Source organism: Strix aluco, chromosome Z (assembly GCF_031877795.1).
Source record: "Strix aluco isolate bStrAlu1 chromosome Z, bStrAlu1.hap1, whole genome shotgun sequence".
NCBI classification, from domain to species: domain Eukaryota; kingdom Metazoa; phylum Chordata; class Aves; order Strigiformes; family Strigidae; genus Strix; species Strix aluco.
Genome location: NC_133971.1, coordinates 67,635,092 through 67,654,047, shown reverse-complemented (window position 1 = coordinate 67,654,047; position 18,956 = coordinate 67,635,092). Strand labels below are relative to the sequence as shown.

The 18,956-nt window shown below is 39.5% G+C and overlaps 1 protein-coding gene across 1 annotated transcript in view; it reads right to left on the bottom strand.

Moving 5' to 3' along the window:
• MFSD14B (major facilitator superfamily domain containing 14B) overlaps positions 1-16,388 on the bottom strand; it is a 38,123-nt gene extending 21,735 nt beyond the window's left edge. The window contains exons 1-3 of the mRNA XM_074813837.1: positions 16,091-16,388; positions 4,055-4,150; positions 584-646 (exon numbers count right to left, since the gene is read on the bottom strand). Coding sequence (XP_074669938.1) covers positions 584-646; positions 4,055-4,150; positions 16,091-16,276 — 345 coding nt within the window. The 5' untranslated portion in view covers positions 16,277-16,388. The remainder of the gene's footprint in view (positions 1-583; positions 647-4,054; positions 4,151-16,090) is intronic.
• Positions 16,389-18,956: the final 2,568 nt, after the last annotated feature.

Here is an 18,956-nt window from a genome sequence, read left to right as displayed (position 1 = left end):
TTTTTTGTGGCAACAATCCAGCATGACCACTGTATGAATGCAGTGGTATGAGCAAGCTACAAACTGCCCTGAATCTCTTGACCATCACAGAATGCTCAAAAACTGATAAAAAAAAGACTGGGGCAGAAGGGAATAAACAACCCTGCTGAAAATTAGCTTTTATATCACGTCTTGGACAAAATCACGGTGTTTAGGTGCTTCATTTTTTATCTCAGTGCTATCATCATGGCTGCATTAACCTGCTTTTGATATAAATCATCTAACATTAGGAAGCAGACATTAAAAAGCTAGCTTCCTTCTCAGAAGGATCCTTATTAAGATTACAATAGCTACAAGTGGTACCTATTCAAATGAGAGGAATTTAAACTTCTGAGAAATATTCCACTTGTTTCAAGATGCTGCCATTTAGCAGTAAAATTTGAACTGAGCCCAAAACCACAACCATTAAAATAAAAAAATGGTATAAGAATTAATCACATTCTCAGTGTTTTCTATGTTCTTACGGAGAATGCAAGAGATACAAATTACAGTACAAGAACACACAGAATATTTAGGTCAGAAGTTTTAAAAAAAAAAATCTTACCTTAACACCTTGAATAAGACCATTCATTAAAAATGTATGATGAGAAAATGTTTCATGTAAGACCTGACAGGGAAAAAAAGCGTTATTTGAATCAGGAGAGACAGGACAATGTTGACTCAGAGACTAAATTTGATTTGTAAAACAGGATAGCTCTACTAGGTCTTGTAAAAAAGTATCTTATCCTAGAATTACACTCTTATTTGTCTTCACAAGACAATATTGACAAGGTTTAGTATCAATTTATTGGCATAAATTCCTTTGCTGGCACAGACCACACTGTACTGCAGAGAGTTTGGTTTAGGGTACTTTGCTCAGAAAGGTGATCAATGTAAGCAGAAAGCATCTCCAGGTGGTACAAATCACAGAATTTGAGGCAGATAATTCCTTCAAAAGGTTGACTCAATCACTGTACTGGTTAGAATTGAAAATGATATTCAGTTAACTTACTCTGTCAAGAAATAAACAGCACTATATTCACAACTGCCCCAAAAGACACTATGCAAACTGTTTCTGAATGAATTGCAAATATTCAGTAGTCAGAAACACTTCTGATGAACAAGTAGATGTTTATAAATACTAGCAACAGTTCTGAGTGTTCCATGTATCCTTTAAGTACAGCTATGAATTCATTTAAGGTGCTTTACCAGCAACCTTAATTCAAGGGCAAGCATGTTAATCTACACTAAACAGATTTACCATAAATATGTAAGAGAGTTAAGAGGCCTCACAGGTGCTACTGTGTTGATTTTAAAAGTTATTGCAATGGTCAAAGCATGTATGCACACACTCCAAATTAATTTATGGTTTTAATCTATAGATAAGCGCCAATAACTACAAACATTATCTATATGCATGTTGAGAAAGCCACTAGCCTGAAGAAAAACAATACCTTAGGGTCACTGAAAAGTATCAACATCATTTTTCAAGGATGACTGAGTTTCTCAAATTATGGGTTTAATAAAGGTAGTTGTTCCCATGTTAACTACTGGTCAGATAATTCTGCTTATTTACAACCCCTTTTCCTTCTGGTGTCATCTTCTGTTTAGGCATTTAAAACAATTTTGCAATTTGACCACTGATTTTATGGTATGAATGGAAAAAAAAAGTCAGCATTCAAATTAGAGCTCTAAAAGCAGATGTCTTTCAAGTCCAAAAAAAAAGGCAAACAAGCAGGAAGCTCACAGAGTCAAATCTAATCAATCTTTCTGTAAAGTGTTTTCCAATACTTTTCCTGGTAGGCAACTACACCTGACACTGTTTCAAGCTTTCGAGATTAATTTCTGTTACTTTAGAGACAAGAGAAATGCAAGTTGACAAGCTGGAAGAGGCAGCTGTCTTACTCAAGTTCTACTGATAGAAATATTTCCATCTTCAAAAAAAGATTATATTGAAGACAGAATATGCCATTAAGGGATTAATATTGCTTATGATGATTTACTAATATTGGCTTACAAGTCCATAAATAAGAGTAAAGAGCATAAGCTTTGGGCAGTCTGTGAACAAAATGTCCTTTGTGGGCCATATAAAGACTTTAAATCTTTTCTTCTCTAAGTGTAATGTCATGTAACAAACACTACAGTTTTGCTGGCAGATGCCAAAAGAAGTGAAAAGGTAATCTAAAAAATGAACTTTAAATAATCTCAGCTATCACAAAATACATACAATTTCTTTTGATAATAACACAACATTTTAATCTGATTGAATGTTGACAATGACCTGGAGAATCACGACAGGACCACAAAAAAGTTGAGTGATCGTGAGTTTTGATCACATTTCCACTTCTGTCCTTTCTACCAGACTAACTTGCTTGAGCAAGAGTGGGCAGCTGGCAATTCAGGGGCTGAACCTAGCTTACAAGAAAGCTCAACATGACTTCTAGTACTACTGCTGATCAGCAGGCCAAGGTAAATTACCACAAGTACATTACAAGACAGAAGAGTACAAAGTATCAAACCAGATTTGAAATTATTTAAAACAAACAGCATCCTTTCAGTGTGTGCAAAACTGATTAGGAATAAAGATGAACACGCCCAAGAACACAGAAGTCATTTACACCTGTGTAAGGTTAAGTTATATGTAACTCAGTGCTTTAAGTTTTCAGTCCAATGTAACAGCCTCCTAAGTGTTCAAGACCATGTAAGAAAGGAACACAACATTCAAAATACAAGACATTCAAGACCACAGTTGTACTGAATCCACATAACTTCAGTTAAATAACTTAGCTTTACATTAGGGGCATTTCATAACACTCCCATCAGACACAGTACAATGATAAATACTAATTACAAGAGAATTAACATTCCAGCTGCATGTGACTAACAGTAAAAAAGTCATACAGAACTATTTCAATTGGAGTACACTTTTGAGGAACTATTGAAGAACCCACCTAACATATAGTTTTATTAAAGTGGGCTTTTTTTGAAGACTGTAAGAATTACTATTTGCACATTACCTCTTTAAATAAGAAGTGTCAAGCTTGAGCAACCAGAAGTTGAGCATTTTGGTTAAAAAAAAAGGAAAGGAAAATAAACTAAACCAAGAAAGACCATCCAGCAAGCTTCCCCATATTTTCATTATTTTGACACTGGCAAGACATCAGGACAGGATGGTCATTTAGTGAGACACCTACTTTATGGAAATCTGTTAACTGTTTATATGGACTTTTTTATTATTAAGCTACATTAGAAAGATCGGTGATTGTCTTTAGGAAGGCTAGACAAACACTGTTCAAGAGTTATGTAGGTCATTTTATATGGAGCTTGAGGAAGGGAAATAATTAACTCCAAGGTTTTTCAATCCCACAAAAAACTTGCTCATCATGTATTCAAAGTGCTCTCAGGTATTATTTGATGAAAAACTGGACTAACAGACTTTTGATGACTTCTCTCAAGCAGGCCTGATTTCAATGAATAAGACCCATATCTTCAGATGAAAGGCTTCCTATCCTATTACCAAACACTCAAATTATCTATTAATCTGGAAAATAACTGCATTCCAGAACAGATTATATACTTATAAAATCCATTTCTTACATGAAAGCCTTTATTTTTACTTCAAGTTACATGCTAGCAAAACAGCCAGCTCACAGTCACATGCAAAGTTTACTATGGGATGCATAGTTTATTCAATTGTTATGACTGGGAGATGAATCGAACTATTAAGTCCTAAAAAAAGCCAGAATTTTCAGAGAGACTTTCATCAATACACTAAACTGATGTTACTCTAAAAGGCAAATAAAAGTTAAAATATTAGTACAGCATTTTGCTAATTTATTTTTCGCTATCTTTTGGTCTTTCAGCGGTCCAGATCTCAGCTCTAGTATACTATTATTGTGCAGTGCTGAATGTTAAGACTCCTGGAATTCAGTTAATGAGGTAAACAGTGTAAAACAAAATAAAACCCCAATCCCTAGGAATTAGCAAATTAACTTTTGTCGTTACTGCCAAGATGACAGCGGACAGAGATACTTACCGTTAGCATTGGAGTTGTCAAGAGCCCCCAGGCAAAGAATTCTAGAAATATGACCACCACTACATGGTAAACGCTTGGCCGACCAATACCTTGTTGCTAAGAAAGAAAAACACATGCAGGGTTGTACACATCCAGTTCATTAAATGTGCAAATATCTCTTACAAACATGTTTTGAGCATAACCAGCTTCCAGGATGACCTACTACCAATCCCCTGGGAATAATAAGCCAAACAAGGGTGGAGAACAATTATTACAAAATTACTAAAGAACTCCAGGGAACTTTCTCAAGTTTGTTCCCTCAAACTCTTGCTGAACGAAGAGAGCTATTTGTGCACATTCCTCACATCAGCCTGTATTACTCTCACCTCCAGCATGCCTTTAGGTTTCCTCCCCTTGAGCACTATTCACAACTCTTCCACAGCAGTGTGACAAACAGGGTAACTCTCCCCACTACATCCACAAGTGACAACGAAACAGATCTATTTTATGAAGCTCACATCACTAGTACAACTGAAATATGACAATGTACATAATCAGAAGAGCATCAGTTTTTGTATTTGAAACTGTCAAAGTATGAGAAAGGAAGGGGCAGCTTATGTTGTCTGTACAACTGCTTTCTGTGGCTGCTGACCAACTGATTTCATGCTTGCATGCACCCATAGACTAGAGACCCAGAAGCTGTTCTGCTGGTCAACAAGTAATCCCAGGAAGAATTAGCAAATGATGGCAGTGCTCATGATGCTGTGAAACTGCTAGCATTCAAGACTCAAGGACTGGATCCCAGACGAAAGATCTGGCATCTTTTTATTTAGACGAACCAGGAAGAACCCTTGGGTAAAGCAGATTTAACCAGAACTGCTGCTTTTTTCTCATTTCTGTGTGCCCCTTGCCATAGTAACTGTTTTACAAAGTTTTTAGGTTCTAAAATTACTCTTTCCCTTTCCCCTAACACTTGTCCTGTAGAAGATTGTTTTTCAGTGTTTCTAGCCAAGCCAAAGCCATTACGCTCCCACAGGACTGGCAATTCTTAGAAAGGAGCAGTACAGCGCTCTCACTGGTACTCCCATACATACCTGAAATTTACCCAAAATTTAAAAGGACACTTCTCTTGCACATTGAGCAATCTAATAATGCAGGATTCAATTAAAGAGACATCATCCAGTCACAAATATCAACCAGTTTGTGTCATTTCAGCAAGTAGAGAGTAAGGAGAACACAAAACTCAGGCTCTCCCACTGAACCCAAAAAAAAAGAAGACAGACTACAATGAAGGTAGAGCTGAGATGCGTTTGGTGTTTCTCCCCTGCTCAGTACCTTTCATCTAGATTGGTAGGAATTATATGTTTAGAAAACACTTGTTATTACAAAATTCATTTAAGCTAACTGCCTACAGTAGAGTTTTTAAAGAAATCCCTACTGCCTGGACAGTCTAAGTGCCCAGATCTCTAATAAATTTTTTTTAACCTATCAGAGTTTATCAAAACCTATAGCAGCAAACAAAAAGTAACCCAGAGAGCACTTTTTCTAGGTAATAAGATTCAAACTATTTTCTACATTGCAACTTGCTTCAAAGCTTGAGGATTTAAAGAAAGCAGTTCTTTCTCCTGGGAAATAATATGGTAATACCATAGATCAAAGATGGTCTCTGGGAGGCTGATGACTTTCAAGCATTAACATTTCTCTGTAGGTTAGCATGCAATTTTTAATCTCTAAATAGCAAAGACTCCAAAGATTACAGGGCGAAAAAATCTTCCTCATGTAAGAAGTCTGCAAGTACTTCCACATAACGTAATAGGATAACAATTTTAAGAGCCTTTTTTCCCAAAGATGTATGTCAGTCAGACTAGCACTTAACACAGATTACACTGAAGTCTGAAGAACCTTCCACAGTGGTTTCCTCTTGAAAAGGCAGATTTTACAGTAGAGAGTAAGGGACTGCCCAGCCTTTCTCCTGCCTTTATCTCTCCCCTGCCTCTATATCACTAAACATGATTCTGGACCAAAACCCTCTGGTTTGCATTCAGCAAACAGTTCTAATGCCACTAAAAATGAACTTTTGGAGTGTTTTTTTGGGTTTTTTTTTAATAATGCAAATTTGATTTAAGATTTACATGGTTTACCAGAAAGATGATGTACATACATACTCAAAAAGACATACATGGTTTTTTCCTCGGAAGTCATTTAAAAACTTCTGAGAAAGAAAAGTATTTTTGCTGTACTGTGCCTAAATGAGTATTTCCTGGAGGTTAAAACAGTCTGCAAATCGTTTGTGGTAGTACCATGCGGCTTACAGACAGTTGCACCAAACTACTAAAAAAAACAGAAATCTCTACAGCCTTTGGGATTCAAGACATAATGTGGAAAAGTAGAATTTAAATCCTGACAGGAACATGCATCTGTCAAAATTAAGTCAAACATTCCACATCAGATATACTAATAGCTACTGATCTATGATCCACATAGGCTGTAGTTGATGATTTTCAGCTTTCTTTACAGAGCCCTAAATGTCTAGATTAATTCAAGAACACTTGTGCAAATGGCTGTATCAGGAAACTAAAATCAGACAAACAGGAAAATTCACTGACATTGTCAAACGGACCAATGCAGACAGTTACTTCTGGATGTCCATCTTTTCTGTAGGTCCTAAAAACTCTTATCACAAGAGCTTTCAATTTTTAGTCAAGCATCAAGTTATTTTCAAGAAAAGAAAACAGCTTATGACTTATCACATACACAGCCTGGACCACTGATAAAAACGCAACAGAATCACAGAGTCGTCTAGGTTGGAAAGGACCTTGAAAATCATCTAGTCCAACCTTTAACCTAGAATTGGCAGTTTCCAACTACACCATATCCCTCAGCGCTATGTTGACCCGACTCTTAAACACCTCCAGGGATGGGGACTCCACCACCTCCCTGGGCAGCCCATTCCAACACCTAACAACCCGTTCTGTAAAGAAATGCTTCCTAATATCCAGTCTAAACCTTCCCTGGCGCAACTTGAGGCCATTCCCTCTTGTCTTACAATAACTCTTTACTTATTTTGAAATCAAAGAGCTTTCTAAAAATACTTCACACTTGCTTTTAAGATGAAGCTACCCCAGAATTAATGGGTGTGGCTCATTTATATATTGAGAAAATACTTTGCAACAGAATACAACTGCATGCAATTTACATAAAGTATGAACTTGAGACACATGCAAAAAATGGTTATAAACTTGAAGTACAAAGTGCTTTAGGTTTCTTGAACTAGCCAATATGGGGACAACCTACTGAATTCTTTATGGTTTAAAAAGATTTAAATAGAATTTCAGAAATAGCGCAGATCTGGTCAACATACAAGTTGCTTTCATCATCCCTTGCCCCCAAATTTTAAAGTGTTAATGTTAAAAATTAAGTGCCCTCAGGAAAGTCTTAAAATCTGTTATGGGCTTATTTTCTACCCACTCAGACCTTCACATGACAGCCCAGTGTGTGGGCTGAGAAACTATGTATGAACATTATGACTGGTTCAAATGCAGCTGCTGGTCAAGCTACTACACTTGCATAAAGAATAATGAGCTAAACATTACGTAATCTCAAATACTTAACAATAACAGTTTACAGCCGTCATTATAAAATCCAAAGTCCTAAAAGTTCTAACAAAAGTTCTACTATTTTTCCAGTTTTACACTTCTGCTCCTTTTATGCTTCTTTTTTGCCCATTCCCAATTCTAAAACCCATTTTTCTTCTGCCTTTATTGGAGGGAGAATAAACCCAAAAGTTAATCTGAAGACAACAGGGAGAACTACTGGGATGCAATACAAACTTTTTTTTTTAAAAGGAGAACACAGCTGTTGAACATTAATAAACCCATGAGAAGACACCAAGATCATAAATCCAGCTGGCAAGGAATTGCTCATAGAAAGGGGGAAAAAAATTGCAATATAGTATCAGTAAGAATACCTAACCTTAGACATTTTGAAGGACAGCTAGTACCATTCAACATAAAATACTTCACAGCAAAACGCAATTTTATAGCCAGTCCCAGATCTTCAGAGCAAGCTAGAATTGACAGTACTCTTTTATTCACACAACTTTTAGGTAACTATTTATCTGTTAATTCAAATCCGTAATTTAACAACTAAAATTGTTTGAATGGCTGCAAAAGCACCTTAACATCCGATTTCAAACATGCTTAACTGTTTGTTTCTCTTAAGTAATGTGCTAATTTCAGAGCAAAAGCACTTCTCACCGTTCAAATCCTGAAGTCCTCTAGAGCGCTTTTTCAAACTTTTTACATTTCAGTGAGGTCCATATAGACCTGATAGGTAGATTAAAAAAAAGACTCAAATGGATAAATAACAGGATTCTTTTTTCCTCCCAAGAGGGTGAAGCAGCAGAGCCCACTGCCCACTGTCCTGGGTTTGAGTGAGTGGCGGTGGTTTCTAGTAGCAGGGGAGGGGGCTACAGCAGTGGCCCCTGTAAAAAGCTTCTCAAAGCTCCCCCGGCTCCAAAGCGGACCCACCTTTGCACTAAGGCCAGGCCAACTAGCGACGGTGGCTGCACATCTGTGATGATGTATTTAGGAAGGGGAACCTGGGAGGACGAGTTGTAGTTGTGAGGAGCTGAGAGGAGAACATCTGTGCAAACACCAAGGTCAGTGGAAGAAAGGAGGAAGGGGAGAGGTGAGCCAGAGCAGAGACTCACCTGTATCGCGTGGTGAGATGGCAGGGCTGCCCCCCATGGGGGTCTACAGCGGAGCAGATGTCAATTTACGGCCTGTGGGGGGCCCCATGACAGAACATGTGACTGTGCCTGAAGAAGGCTGGGACCCTGTGGGAAGAAGCCCCCGCTGCTGTATTTCAGCACTGGGAAGATTGCAACATGCAAGGGTGACCCATGCCAGAGCAGCTAGGGAAACACTGCAGCCCGTGGGAGGGACTCATGTCAGAGTTTGTGGAGAACTGTCTCCTGTGAAATGGGAACATTGCCAAAAGTTCCACCCCCTGCCCCAGTCCAAGGTGGAAGAAGCAGCAGCACTGACCACACACCCCTATTTCCTGCCCCCTGTGCTGTTGGGGGAGAGGAGGTAAAGATATCAGGAGCAAAGCTGAGCACAGGAAGAAGAGAGTGGTGGGGGGAAGGTGTTTTTAAGACGTAATGCTTCTCACTGTCCCACTCTGTCTGTTAAGTGCTGTTGTTAGTGTCTGTATTAAATATATGTTCTTTTTTTCTTCCCCTAACGAGTCTGTCTTTTACCTGTGAGTGTAAAGCGTGAGCCACCCCTCCCTGTACTTATCTCGATTCCTGAGCCTTCTGCTTTACTTTCTCCTTCCCAGTGCTGGAGGGGAAGGGGGGAGTGAGCGGCTGCATGATCCTTGGTTGCCCTCTGAGCTCAAACACCCACAGAGCTGGACACCCATTCTTCATCCGAAGAGTTTCAATACCCAACTGGAAAAGCCCTAGGCAACCTGCTCAGGCCTCACAGCTGATCCTGCCCTGAAGAGGAAGATATCTCCCTAAGTACCTTTCCAGTCAAAAAAATCCCATTATCTCTCAGGTAAGTAACAAACTCAAATTGAACTTCTCAACAGACAATCACAGTAATTGCCTTTCTACCCCCACACCCCCCCTCTGTGAAATTCTGTCCCACAGAGCAGTAGAGACTCTCAAGAGAGACTGCCAGTTGCTTGTTCTACTTCCAGCACAGAGACAACTTCGCAAACAGCACTCACTGTCCTTCTATAGTATGTAAACCAACATTCAAGTGCATTAGTATGAAGAGTTTTCTTACTCTTTTAAAAAAGTGTCTACAGAAACATTTTCCCCCCACAAAAATTAACTGCTACAAGTACATTTTTTACACAACCACCTGCACTGCAGTCCACTATGTAAACTCTCATGTTTTCAAGAAAACAAAGAACAGAATCAGTAAAACACTGAGAAACATGCTTCCATGCACGAAACATTCAGACTCTGCATTTCCTTTCCACATTTATCTTCACTGCTATTTTCTTTGTTTCCCCCCAAAATTCAATCATTTCAAATGCAAAATTTTGCTGGTATGCTTCACTACATCACTATTTAATCATTTTAGCTTATTCTAGCGCAAATATATTACACCACCAATACATCTCACTATGTTATGGATGCTCTTTTCTCCACACATATTACCCAGGTAGCTCCCTAGGCATATTGCATATTTACCTTCTATTGTCTTTAATTTTCAAACAGAACTATTTAGGAACCACCTTAATTCCAACTGTTCCCCACAAATGCCCCATTTGCTGGAACTGGCAAGAATTCACTCAAGTGCAAAAAGCACCCTGAAGACCTTAGCTGCCTGTCACATGAAGCTATCACCAAGTGATTGTGGACGAACCCACATGTATGCAGTGCAAAAATACACTGAACACAAGTAAAAGTTCTTTCCACAGCCTTTAGCATTTTAGGTGTGCTTTGTGAGCTACAATGTAAATCATAACTAATTCATTTTATACATTGCCCAAATCTGTGTTTCAGTTGCAAAAGAAATACCTTAAGCAGACCTGTATCTGGACAGTAAGATCGTGACACGCTCTCTCAAGGAAAAGCTAGGCTAAATCATATTCCACAGGTCTAGAGTACCAGAACCACAACTCATTCAAAATGCAAAAGCCTGTGCAGATTCTGTAAAGAATAATTCTGCCTTAAAAAATTCCTGCAGTTCTCAAAAGAACATGTATGGATAAGGGAGATCAGGTTATTAAGCCTTCTGAAAATTCAAGTACACATACTCAAAGACGCTCACCAAAGGAGCTTAAAGCAGAAAAGGGTACAAACTCTTCATGGGAATTAAAAAGTAAAATACAAAAAAGTAGAAACGAAACAGGATCAATTTTAAAAAAAAAAAAAAAAAAAAACACACAAAACAATCCTGTTTTCACAGCAGAGAGAAGTTACCAGATGAGTCCCAGTGCTCCATCCAAGGCCTATGTAGTTCAACACATTCATAACTGAGCTGGAAAAAGGGTAAAAGCAAAGTGACAAAGTTCACTGATGACAAAACACAATTCACATTAGAAATGTTCTTCACCATTGCCCTCTTAACTTCAGAAGCTGATGGAATCAGTAAAACAAATCAAATTGCACATTAAAATTAATATAGATAAAATTAACCATGCAAACATGAAAAAACAATTTTAATTCCACATATAGGATGACTACTACTTAGGAATGTGGTCCTGGAGAAAACAGTTCCATGAAAGACACCAATTTAGCATTTAGCAGTGGTTTACAAAAGTATATGCAAAGATACACCCCGTTAGAAAAAAGATTTTCATTATACTACTGCATAAACATGTGATGTGCCTGCCTTGCCAACCCTCTTCCTCTGGTGTTCTTACCATTTTTATCAGATTTATGTACGGATTCTCCCTCTTGTCTCATGACTGCTTGTTTCGTTCAGAAGCTTTAAGCAATACACATTGTTGAACAGTCTATTTTACAGAAGCACAAGTGAAAGAGGTCCACAGAAGGACAAAGAACATTGCCAAAGGTATGGAGGAATGCTGAAGTAGGTTCCTCCAGGCTGCAGTCAAAACATCTGCAGAAAGATACAGCTGGGAGTTACTGAACTAGGAATGACATGAAGGGTGTGAAAACAATTGTCACTGCCGCCTTATGCTAAAATACAAGAAAATAAGTAAAGCAGGACCCAAGACAGCAAGTTTAAATTGTATGGCACTTCACATAATTTACTCCCAGAGTCTAAAATGTCTTGCCACATCATTTTTTCTGCTGGAAACACATTCCTGTTTAAGTTTAGACTGGACAAGCTTACAAAGCAGAAATCTTCTGAGGAGTGTAAACCATGAAAATATAATTTCTGGTTCAGTCTTTGAGGCTGACACCATCAAGAGTAGGAAGAGCATCCAAGAAAGAGAACAACTGCCATACACACTGTCACATGCTGAAAGCTCAGCTTTAGACAATACTGTATTGCCTAACTACTTCTTACAGAAATAATATATAACAGCATATTATAGTACACCAAATTGCAAGCTGATTTATCCATTGCCGAAGTTTTCCTCCTAAAATGTAGAAGAATGTACGACACTGAGAAATTCCTCTAAAAAGCACAGACTGCTTAGTTAATTCACATGCTTCTCCAGGGGACAGGCAATTAATTACTCAAGCTCATTGCCCAGTGGTTAAGTTTGGATCTTCAGTATTAAAATATCAAGTCTTATTTATATAATTAAGGTTCTATTGCTCTAGCCTAGCATACTTCTCTCTGAACACAAAACCTTCCAGATTGCTAGAACCTGGAGGATCAGTAACAGCAAACTCGGAAAAGCAAAAGTGCCCTCTAAGCATCAGTATAAGCAAAAGTGACTTGTTTTTAAAGACAGCAGCTCATCACTCCTGGTAATGGTTCAGGCTCAGGTTAATTTAACATGGGAAAATTCAGAATTATATTGGCAACCCTGAGAAGGCAGCACTGTTCATCTCTTAACTATCCTGATTTAACAGGAAAAACAGTGCTCCACAAAGGACTTAATAGCTAAACTGTCAACTAGCAATTCAGTTAAAATCCTACAAGCAAGAAATTTAAGGAACCAGCTTAATGGACTGGAAGGTGCTTCAGTAAAGTCTCGTAACATCTAATCATGCTGCCTCAGTTTCACTATGCTATATTTTTAATGAAGTATTAAAAAGAAAAATGCTAGCAGTAAGGGTAAAAACCTTTGGCAATTATTTGGGTGTATACCAGTTGTGCTTTGCTGTGTAAAACAGTTTAATGAATAATGGCTGGCAAACTTCCAAGATGAACAGTTTTAACCCTCAGAATGCTTTCATTATGTTTCTAAAAAACACAGCGGTCTTCAGCTTCACCATAGCTGAGGCGTTTTATAGTGTCCAAGAACATGAAACTAATGTATGATTGATTCTCAAAGAGGTACATAGGTGTGTGGACTTCTCCCATTAGAAGCACTTTATTTAGACAGTACGGTACCGTACTTTACTAAAAATCTTCCTTAGCATGGCATTACTGACAATAAGTTGCATAGAAGTGAAGTACGTGGTATGAATCTTCTGAATGTCATGCTAAGTTTTATACTACCCGTGTTCATAATTCAGGTGGAACAAGATTACATAACCAGTAACAAAACATCCACAGCATCATTTACTTCAACTGCTGAAGATCACTGAAATTGGTGTGATACAGCCAACAGAAACTGGTTTAATTCCAGTGGGATTTACCTAAACATACTACTGTTCTTATCAGTTTTGAGCCAGTAACTCAATTCATAGAGTCATTTGTTTAGCATTTGAGTTGTTCAATTCAGTGAAGTCAATGCATTCAACAGGGTGAAGTTAGCTACAGATAAATCAACAACCAGAAGCTTGTTACTCTCAAGCTGGAGGGGTAGAGGTAGAAAGCCTCGAGCAACCTGATAGACTTGGTCATACTCTTCCACTTTGTCCTACCAATCTGATGTAACAAAATAATCAGAATAAAAATTAAAGTTAAAACAACCTTCAGAGACCAAAGCAGCAGCTAACCAAAATTTCATTTCTTCAGCAGCAGTAGCCCAAAAGGCAGGCTTCCACTTTCAAATGCCAAAGATGTGCTCCCACTGATATGAATGAGATCTCTGCAATTACATCTAAAGCCATGATCTGGTCTCTGATTTAAGTCTGAATAAGCTCTTTCAATAAAGTCTAGGCAGAGAGAGTTCTGGCAATGTGACAGCCACATGAGAATCACGGGAAGGTGCAGGAACTGCAATAACAAAGCAGGAAACAGCCTGTTCAGTCAGGAATTGTGAAGGACACCCTAAGCTGATGTAAGTATAATTGTATTACTGCTATACCAATGTATAGAAGATAAGGCTAGAGCCCCATGTCTCTTTCTTATAGGAGATGTATTATGGGAACACAAAGTCACTTAAGGGCACAACTAGGAGGGAGGGGGCAAAAAAACCACCCAGGAAGCAAAACCTGAGATAATTTCATAAATTAAGAATTTATGTCATTGAGAATCTAAATTTTCAAACTGATAGAATATTTGAAGTACTCAAAAGCATTATTTCAATCCTTAATCCAACTATATCACACATTTCATCTATTAATAAAAAAACAGGTTAGTGCCTTTGTCAATTACAGATTTATTTTCCATTTGAGTTGTACTCTTCTTCAAAGGTAAAGAAATCAAAAGTTCTTTGATTTTTTAAAAATTTCTCTACCCATACCCTCCATTTACTACCATCTGTTCCTCTTCATTTAAATTAATCTGTTTTTCTTCTATATAATGACATACTTTATTTCTTTCACCACATCATCCAGATAGAATTGAAAGCTTACATTTTTTAACTAAAAAGTTAACAGGCTTCTTCTAAAGTTACCTTCCTGTTCTGACTTCCAATTGGGTTACTGCATCATATATATCTAGTTCTAAATGGGAGCTGCTGTACACAAACCTAGAACAGCAAATACAGCAGACATCAGTCGCACTTCTTGAAGGAGTCCAATCTGCTTTTTGGAAGACATAACCATTTCTAAAAGAGAACTGAAAGGCTCGTATACAGAAGTGATCTGTTACAAGAAGCGTGAAGCAGTCACTTCAGAATTAATTTACATAACATAACTTCACTAATTAATTCCACAGAACATTTTTTTACATCTTCCCTGGGTTAATCACACTCTAGAAGTACCTTAACACCTGCATCAGATAAGAGTAAGGGACAAAGAACCTACTGATATCAAACAGATGTTTTCAAGATTATTTTTTTACATTTTTAAGCTCCAGGCATGATATCACATTAATGCTACACTATTAACACTCAGTTAAACATATTAGAAGTTCATTCACTTCACATTAACATAAAACAGTAAACTATCCTCTCTCTAACAGCAGATGATGCTTATCTGTGGGAGGGTTCGTGACACATGTAGCAGATGTCAGCTCCCTGACACAAACTCAACATTATAAAACGTCTTGCATAAGCAATGCTTTCAGCATATCCAATTTTGTGAGTAAACTAATATTAAATACATTATTCACCGGAACATGAATATAGGCTAAGACAATATTAATAGCTAGTAAGTCAGGTTACAAATACAACTTACATGATTTCAACTTGCCAAAAGAGATTTATCGTGGCAAGACTTCTAGCGTTGTATCTGTACCCCTTCAAAAACAGTCAATGACAATGTTACTTTGAGCACTCCCCTCGTTTCCTCTACTCCCATCTTATGTTCCGGGCTCACCATCAACAAAATAGGGTTGGTTATATCGTCTCATCTGGAACGATCCTGCCTGAAACAAGTCACCAATCCCCACCTACTGATGAAAGCTCAGGGAGTGTCATCTCAGATTTGTTTTTAAGCCACCTTGCAAGCATGCACGTACAAAGGGAAAGGCTTAAGCCACTCAAAAGTAGTTTCTGCTGGGAAGTAATTACACACCACTGCCACACTTACAACTTTCCCAGAGATGCTTTCAAGTGAGCACACAGACCACTTCACAGCTCCTTTTATTCACACAAAGACGTCTTAATGATTAACACAGTGGGAAGAAACGAAACAGAAAGCGCAGTAAAACTATTAAAACTGCACGATAACGGTTTCAGTTCACCAAGAGGCACCGCCCAGAACTCCAAAGGAAAACTAAGCTTTACGTCCAAGCACCTCGGATTTATATATTTTAAAAGAAAAACTTATTTACAACCACCTGCTTACAGATGTCGCCTCTGCCCGGGATGTAACGAATGTCCCGGGCTGGCAGAGACGAGGCAGCGCGCGCGCGGCGGGAAGACCAGAGCCGGTCCGGCCCGGCCCGAGGTGCCGCCAGCTCTAGTTAGCGGAAGCCCGGCACCCCGCCGCACCCCAACTTCCAGAAAGCTCTAGGGCCGCGGGGGCACCCGCGGGACGCTGTGCGGGGCGCGGAGGCAGAGCGGGCACCGGCCGCCATGGGCCGCCCAGCCCGGCCCGGCCCGGCCCGCACCGCGCCCGCACGCCCCCGCCCCCCGCCGAGATCAGCGCTCCCAGCTCCGCCCCGCGCTCACCGTGCTGCCGCCGCCGGACTTGGGGCCGACCCTCTTCACCAGCATGGTGCAGCCACCACGCCTGGCGCCGCCGCCCTCACTCGGCGGCGGCGGCGACACTACCACCGCCGCTTCCTCCTCCTCCTCCTCCTCCTCCTCCTTCTTCTCCGGAGCCGGGGCTGGCGGCGGCTCCGGCTCGGGGCTCATCTCGCTCCTACCATCCTCCCGGAGAGGCCGGGACAGGGGAGCAGCGGGTGCGAAGCGGGCTGGGGGCGGCGGCGGCCCGCGCCTACAGCGGCCTCCTCCTCCGCCGCCGCCGCCGCCGCCGCCGCCGCCGCGCTGCCTGGGCGGGGCGCCGCCGCCGGGCCCACGTGACCGCGCGACCCCACCCTGCCCCCTCGCGGAGCTGCGCCCCGGCGGCCGGCAGCCGCGCGCCCGTCTCTGCGGCGGGTGGGGACGGAAGTGCCCGCGGCGGGGCCGTTAGCGGCCGAGGCCCAGCCGGCCGCCCTGCCCGCCGAGGTGCGCCCGGTGACGGCTCCCAGTCTCCCTCGGGAAACTGAACGTTCCACACTAGCGTCGTGCGTGGCTTCGTTAAAGCTTGCTGGGCCCCTCAGCCCTCCGTCGTCGGGCAGGTGTAATTGAGAGCTCAGTTCCACGGAAGTACTGTAGAACTGCTTACTTCTCAGTTCACCAAATGTGTGCAAATGGAGTATTTTGAGATAATGTAGTGTGGAAGTAAAGATTGTGACTACTAACAGACCATGAAAAAATCAGTACAGCAGCCCAGCGGCACATCCAGAGTAAGCTGTGCGCCAGAGAGCTCAAAGCGGCTGCGCACGGCTAACGCTTTCACCCTGCAAGTGCCTCTTCCACTTCGACGTGTTACTGGGGTCAAGCCACTGTCTTCCCTGATACCTCAGTTGTTCCCTAAGTAACAAGCTGTTCACAGGATCAGAACGTTCCCAGTTTGCTATAATGATAAACACTAATTTTGAATGCCATTTTTTGTTTGCTGTGTATGTATTTTGTCAGTGTATAACAACCAAAATACTTGCTAAATACAGCATATTGTGAAATTTATCTTCTATAGTATGTTATACAACAATTTAATAGACGTTCTCTTTTAGCAAAGTAGCATCTGTTAACCTGAAAGCATTTCTCTATATGACTTTCTTTTGAAGCTCTGTTTTGTTTAAATTAAATATCAGCATTTTAAGAGGAATGTTGGATACTGTGAACTAAGATACACAAGATTCTATTTATTACATAGGGATTAGTAAATCAACACATATTCTTTAAAATTACTTTTTCTAGCCAGCCCAAGCCAATTATATGTAGAATGTCATGCTTCCTTTCCACTTTTTTGTCCTGGTAGCCTAGAAACCTTACAAAACCTTTAATTTCTTCAAAAGTAGTCACCACTATGAAATATAGTAATATATTTTTGCTCCTTTGAAGACTTGACTGTTTCTCAGCTGACTTGAAAATTAAGATACTTCATCCCTTACAGTTTTAGGTGTTTGGGGTTTTTCTTTTAATGAACAGGCTTCAAAATACCAAGATTTTTTTAAATTTAAACAGATTCATCCGTTAGAAAGGTATGAATTTATAAGCTTAATATATCAGCTTTTGTCGGTAGACAGGTTTCTGGCTACCACATCAGGTTCATGTAAAAAGTATTGCTTGAAGTCATTGTATTTTCAAAATTTCAGTGTTAAAATGTTTACATATAGCACTATAGGTATTTAATCCAATTCATATACAGAGCAGTAGAAAGTCTTCTGTCAACTTTTATGGCTATGGATTCAGGCTCAATAGACAGCTACTAGTAATTTTATGTCTTTATGCCCTTCTGCCATACAGACTTTGAAGTTGGAAAGATTTTGTTCACATGCTGAGCTAGGAATATAATATTTATTAAGAACTCGTTAACCAAATAACTGGAAACAAAATGAAGGAATAAGTACTCAGTTTATGAATAGCCATTACTAGTACATTTCCTCTCATTTCTGTGCTTTATGCTTTTTAGAATATTCCTAAGCAATATGTTGAAACTATCTGGAGGGGTATTAATAATGAAGATACAAAGTTTATTACAAAATGCTCTTCAGCATGATCAAAAAAATAAAGAGCTATAAAAGAATATAATGAACTTTAGTGAATGCTAAAATGTCAGCTGAAAGTGTTGATGAATGAAGATAGGTCATCTATAGGAAAATAATTCTAATTAGTCAATGGGTTTATAGACACTGAATTAGCTATTTCTACTCAGGAAAGGTACTAGAAACTGTATAAATAGTTTTCTGAATGCTCAGATGTGGTTAAAAAGGAAAACAGTAATTCTGAAACTATTAGAAAATAAGTACATGAGAAAAAAGTTGAAAATACTATGTCAACATATCATGAATCCATGAAGTCTCTATGCTGTTCTCATCCCCATGTCAAAAAGGAAGTAATTAACAACAACAACAAAAAAAAGTAGAACATGGAGACCAGGATGAGCAGTCATGGAATGTCTTGAGTATGTGAGAGGTAACTGAGGTAACGGAACTATACGATAGCAATTAACACAATCCTGTTATCATTACTTGCTGTTCTCTTATAATGCAAGAAGAGGAGGCATTAAATGGAATGATCAGGTAACAAGTTTAAAACAGAAGCAAGTGTTTTTCCAGGCAAATTGTCATTAAATCATGGAACTTGTTTCCACGGGATATTTTGGCTCAAAAGTACAAGCGGTTTAGAAGGCAATTACACAAATCTGTGGAATAAAACTCCATTAAGCAATAGAAAGTCCCCAAGATGCTGAGTGCACAAAGGTTAGTGAGTTTGTTGGAAGAGCCCTCTGCCATTGCTCATATTTTCCACTCTTTCTGTAAGTACGCAC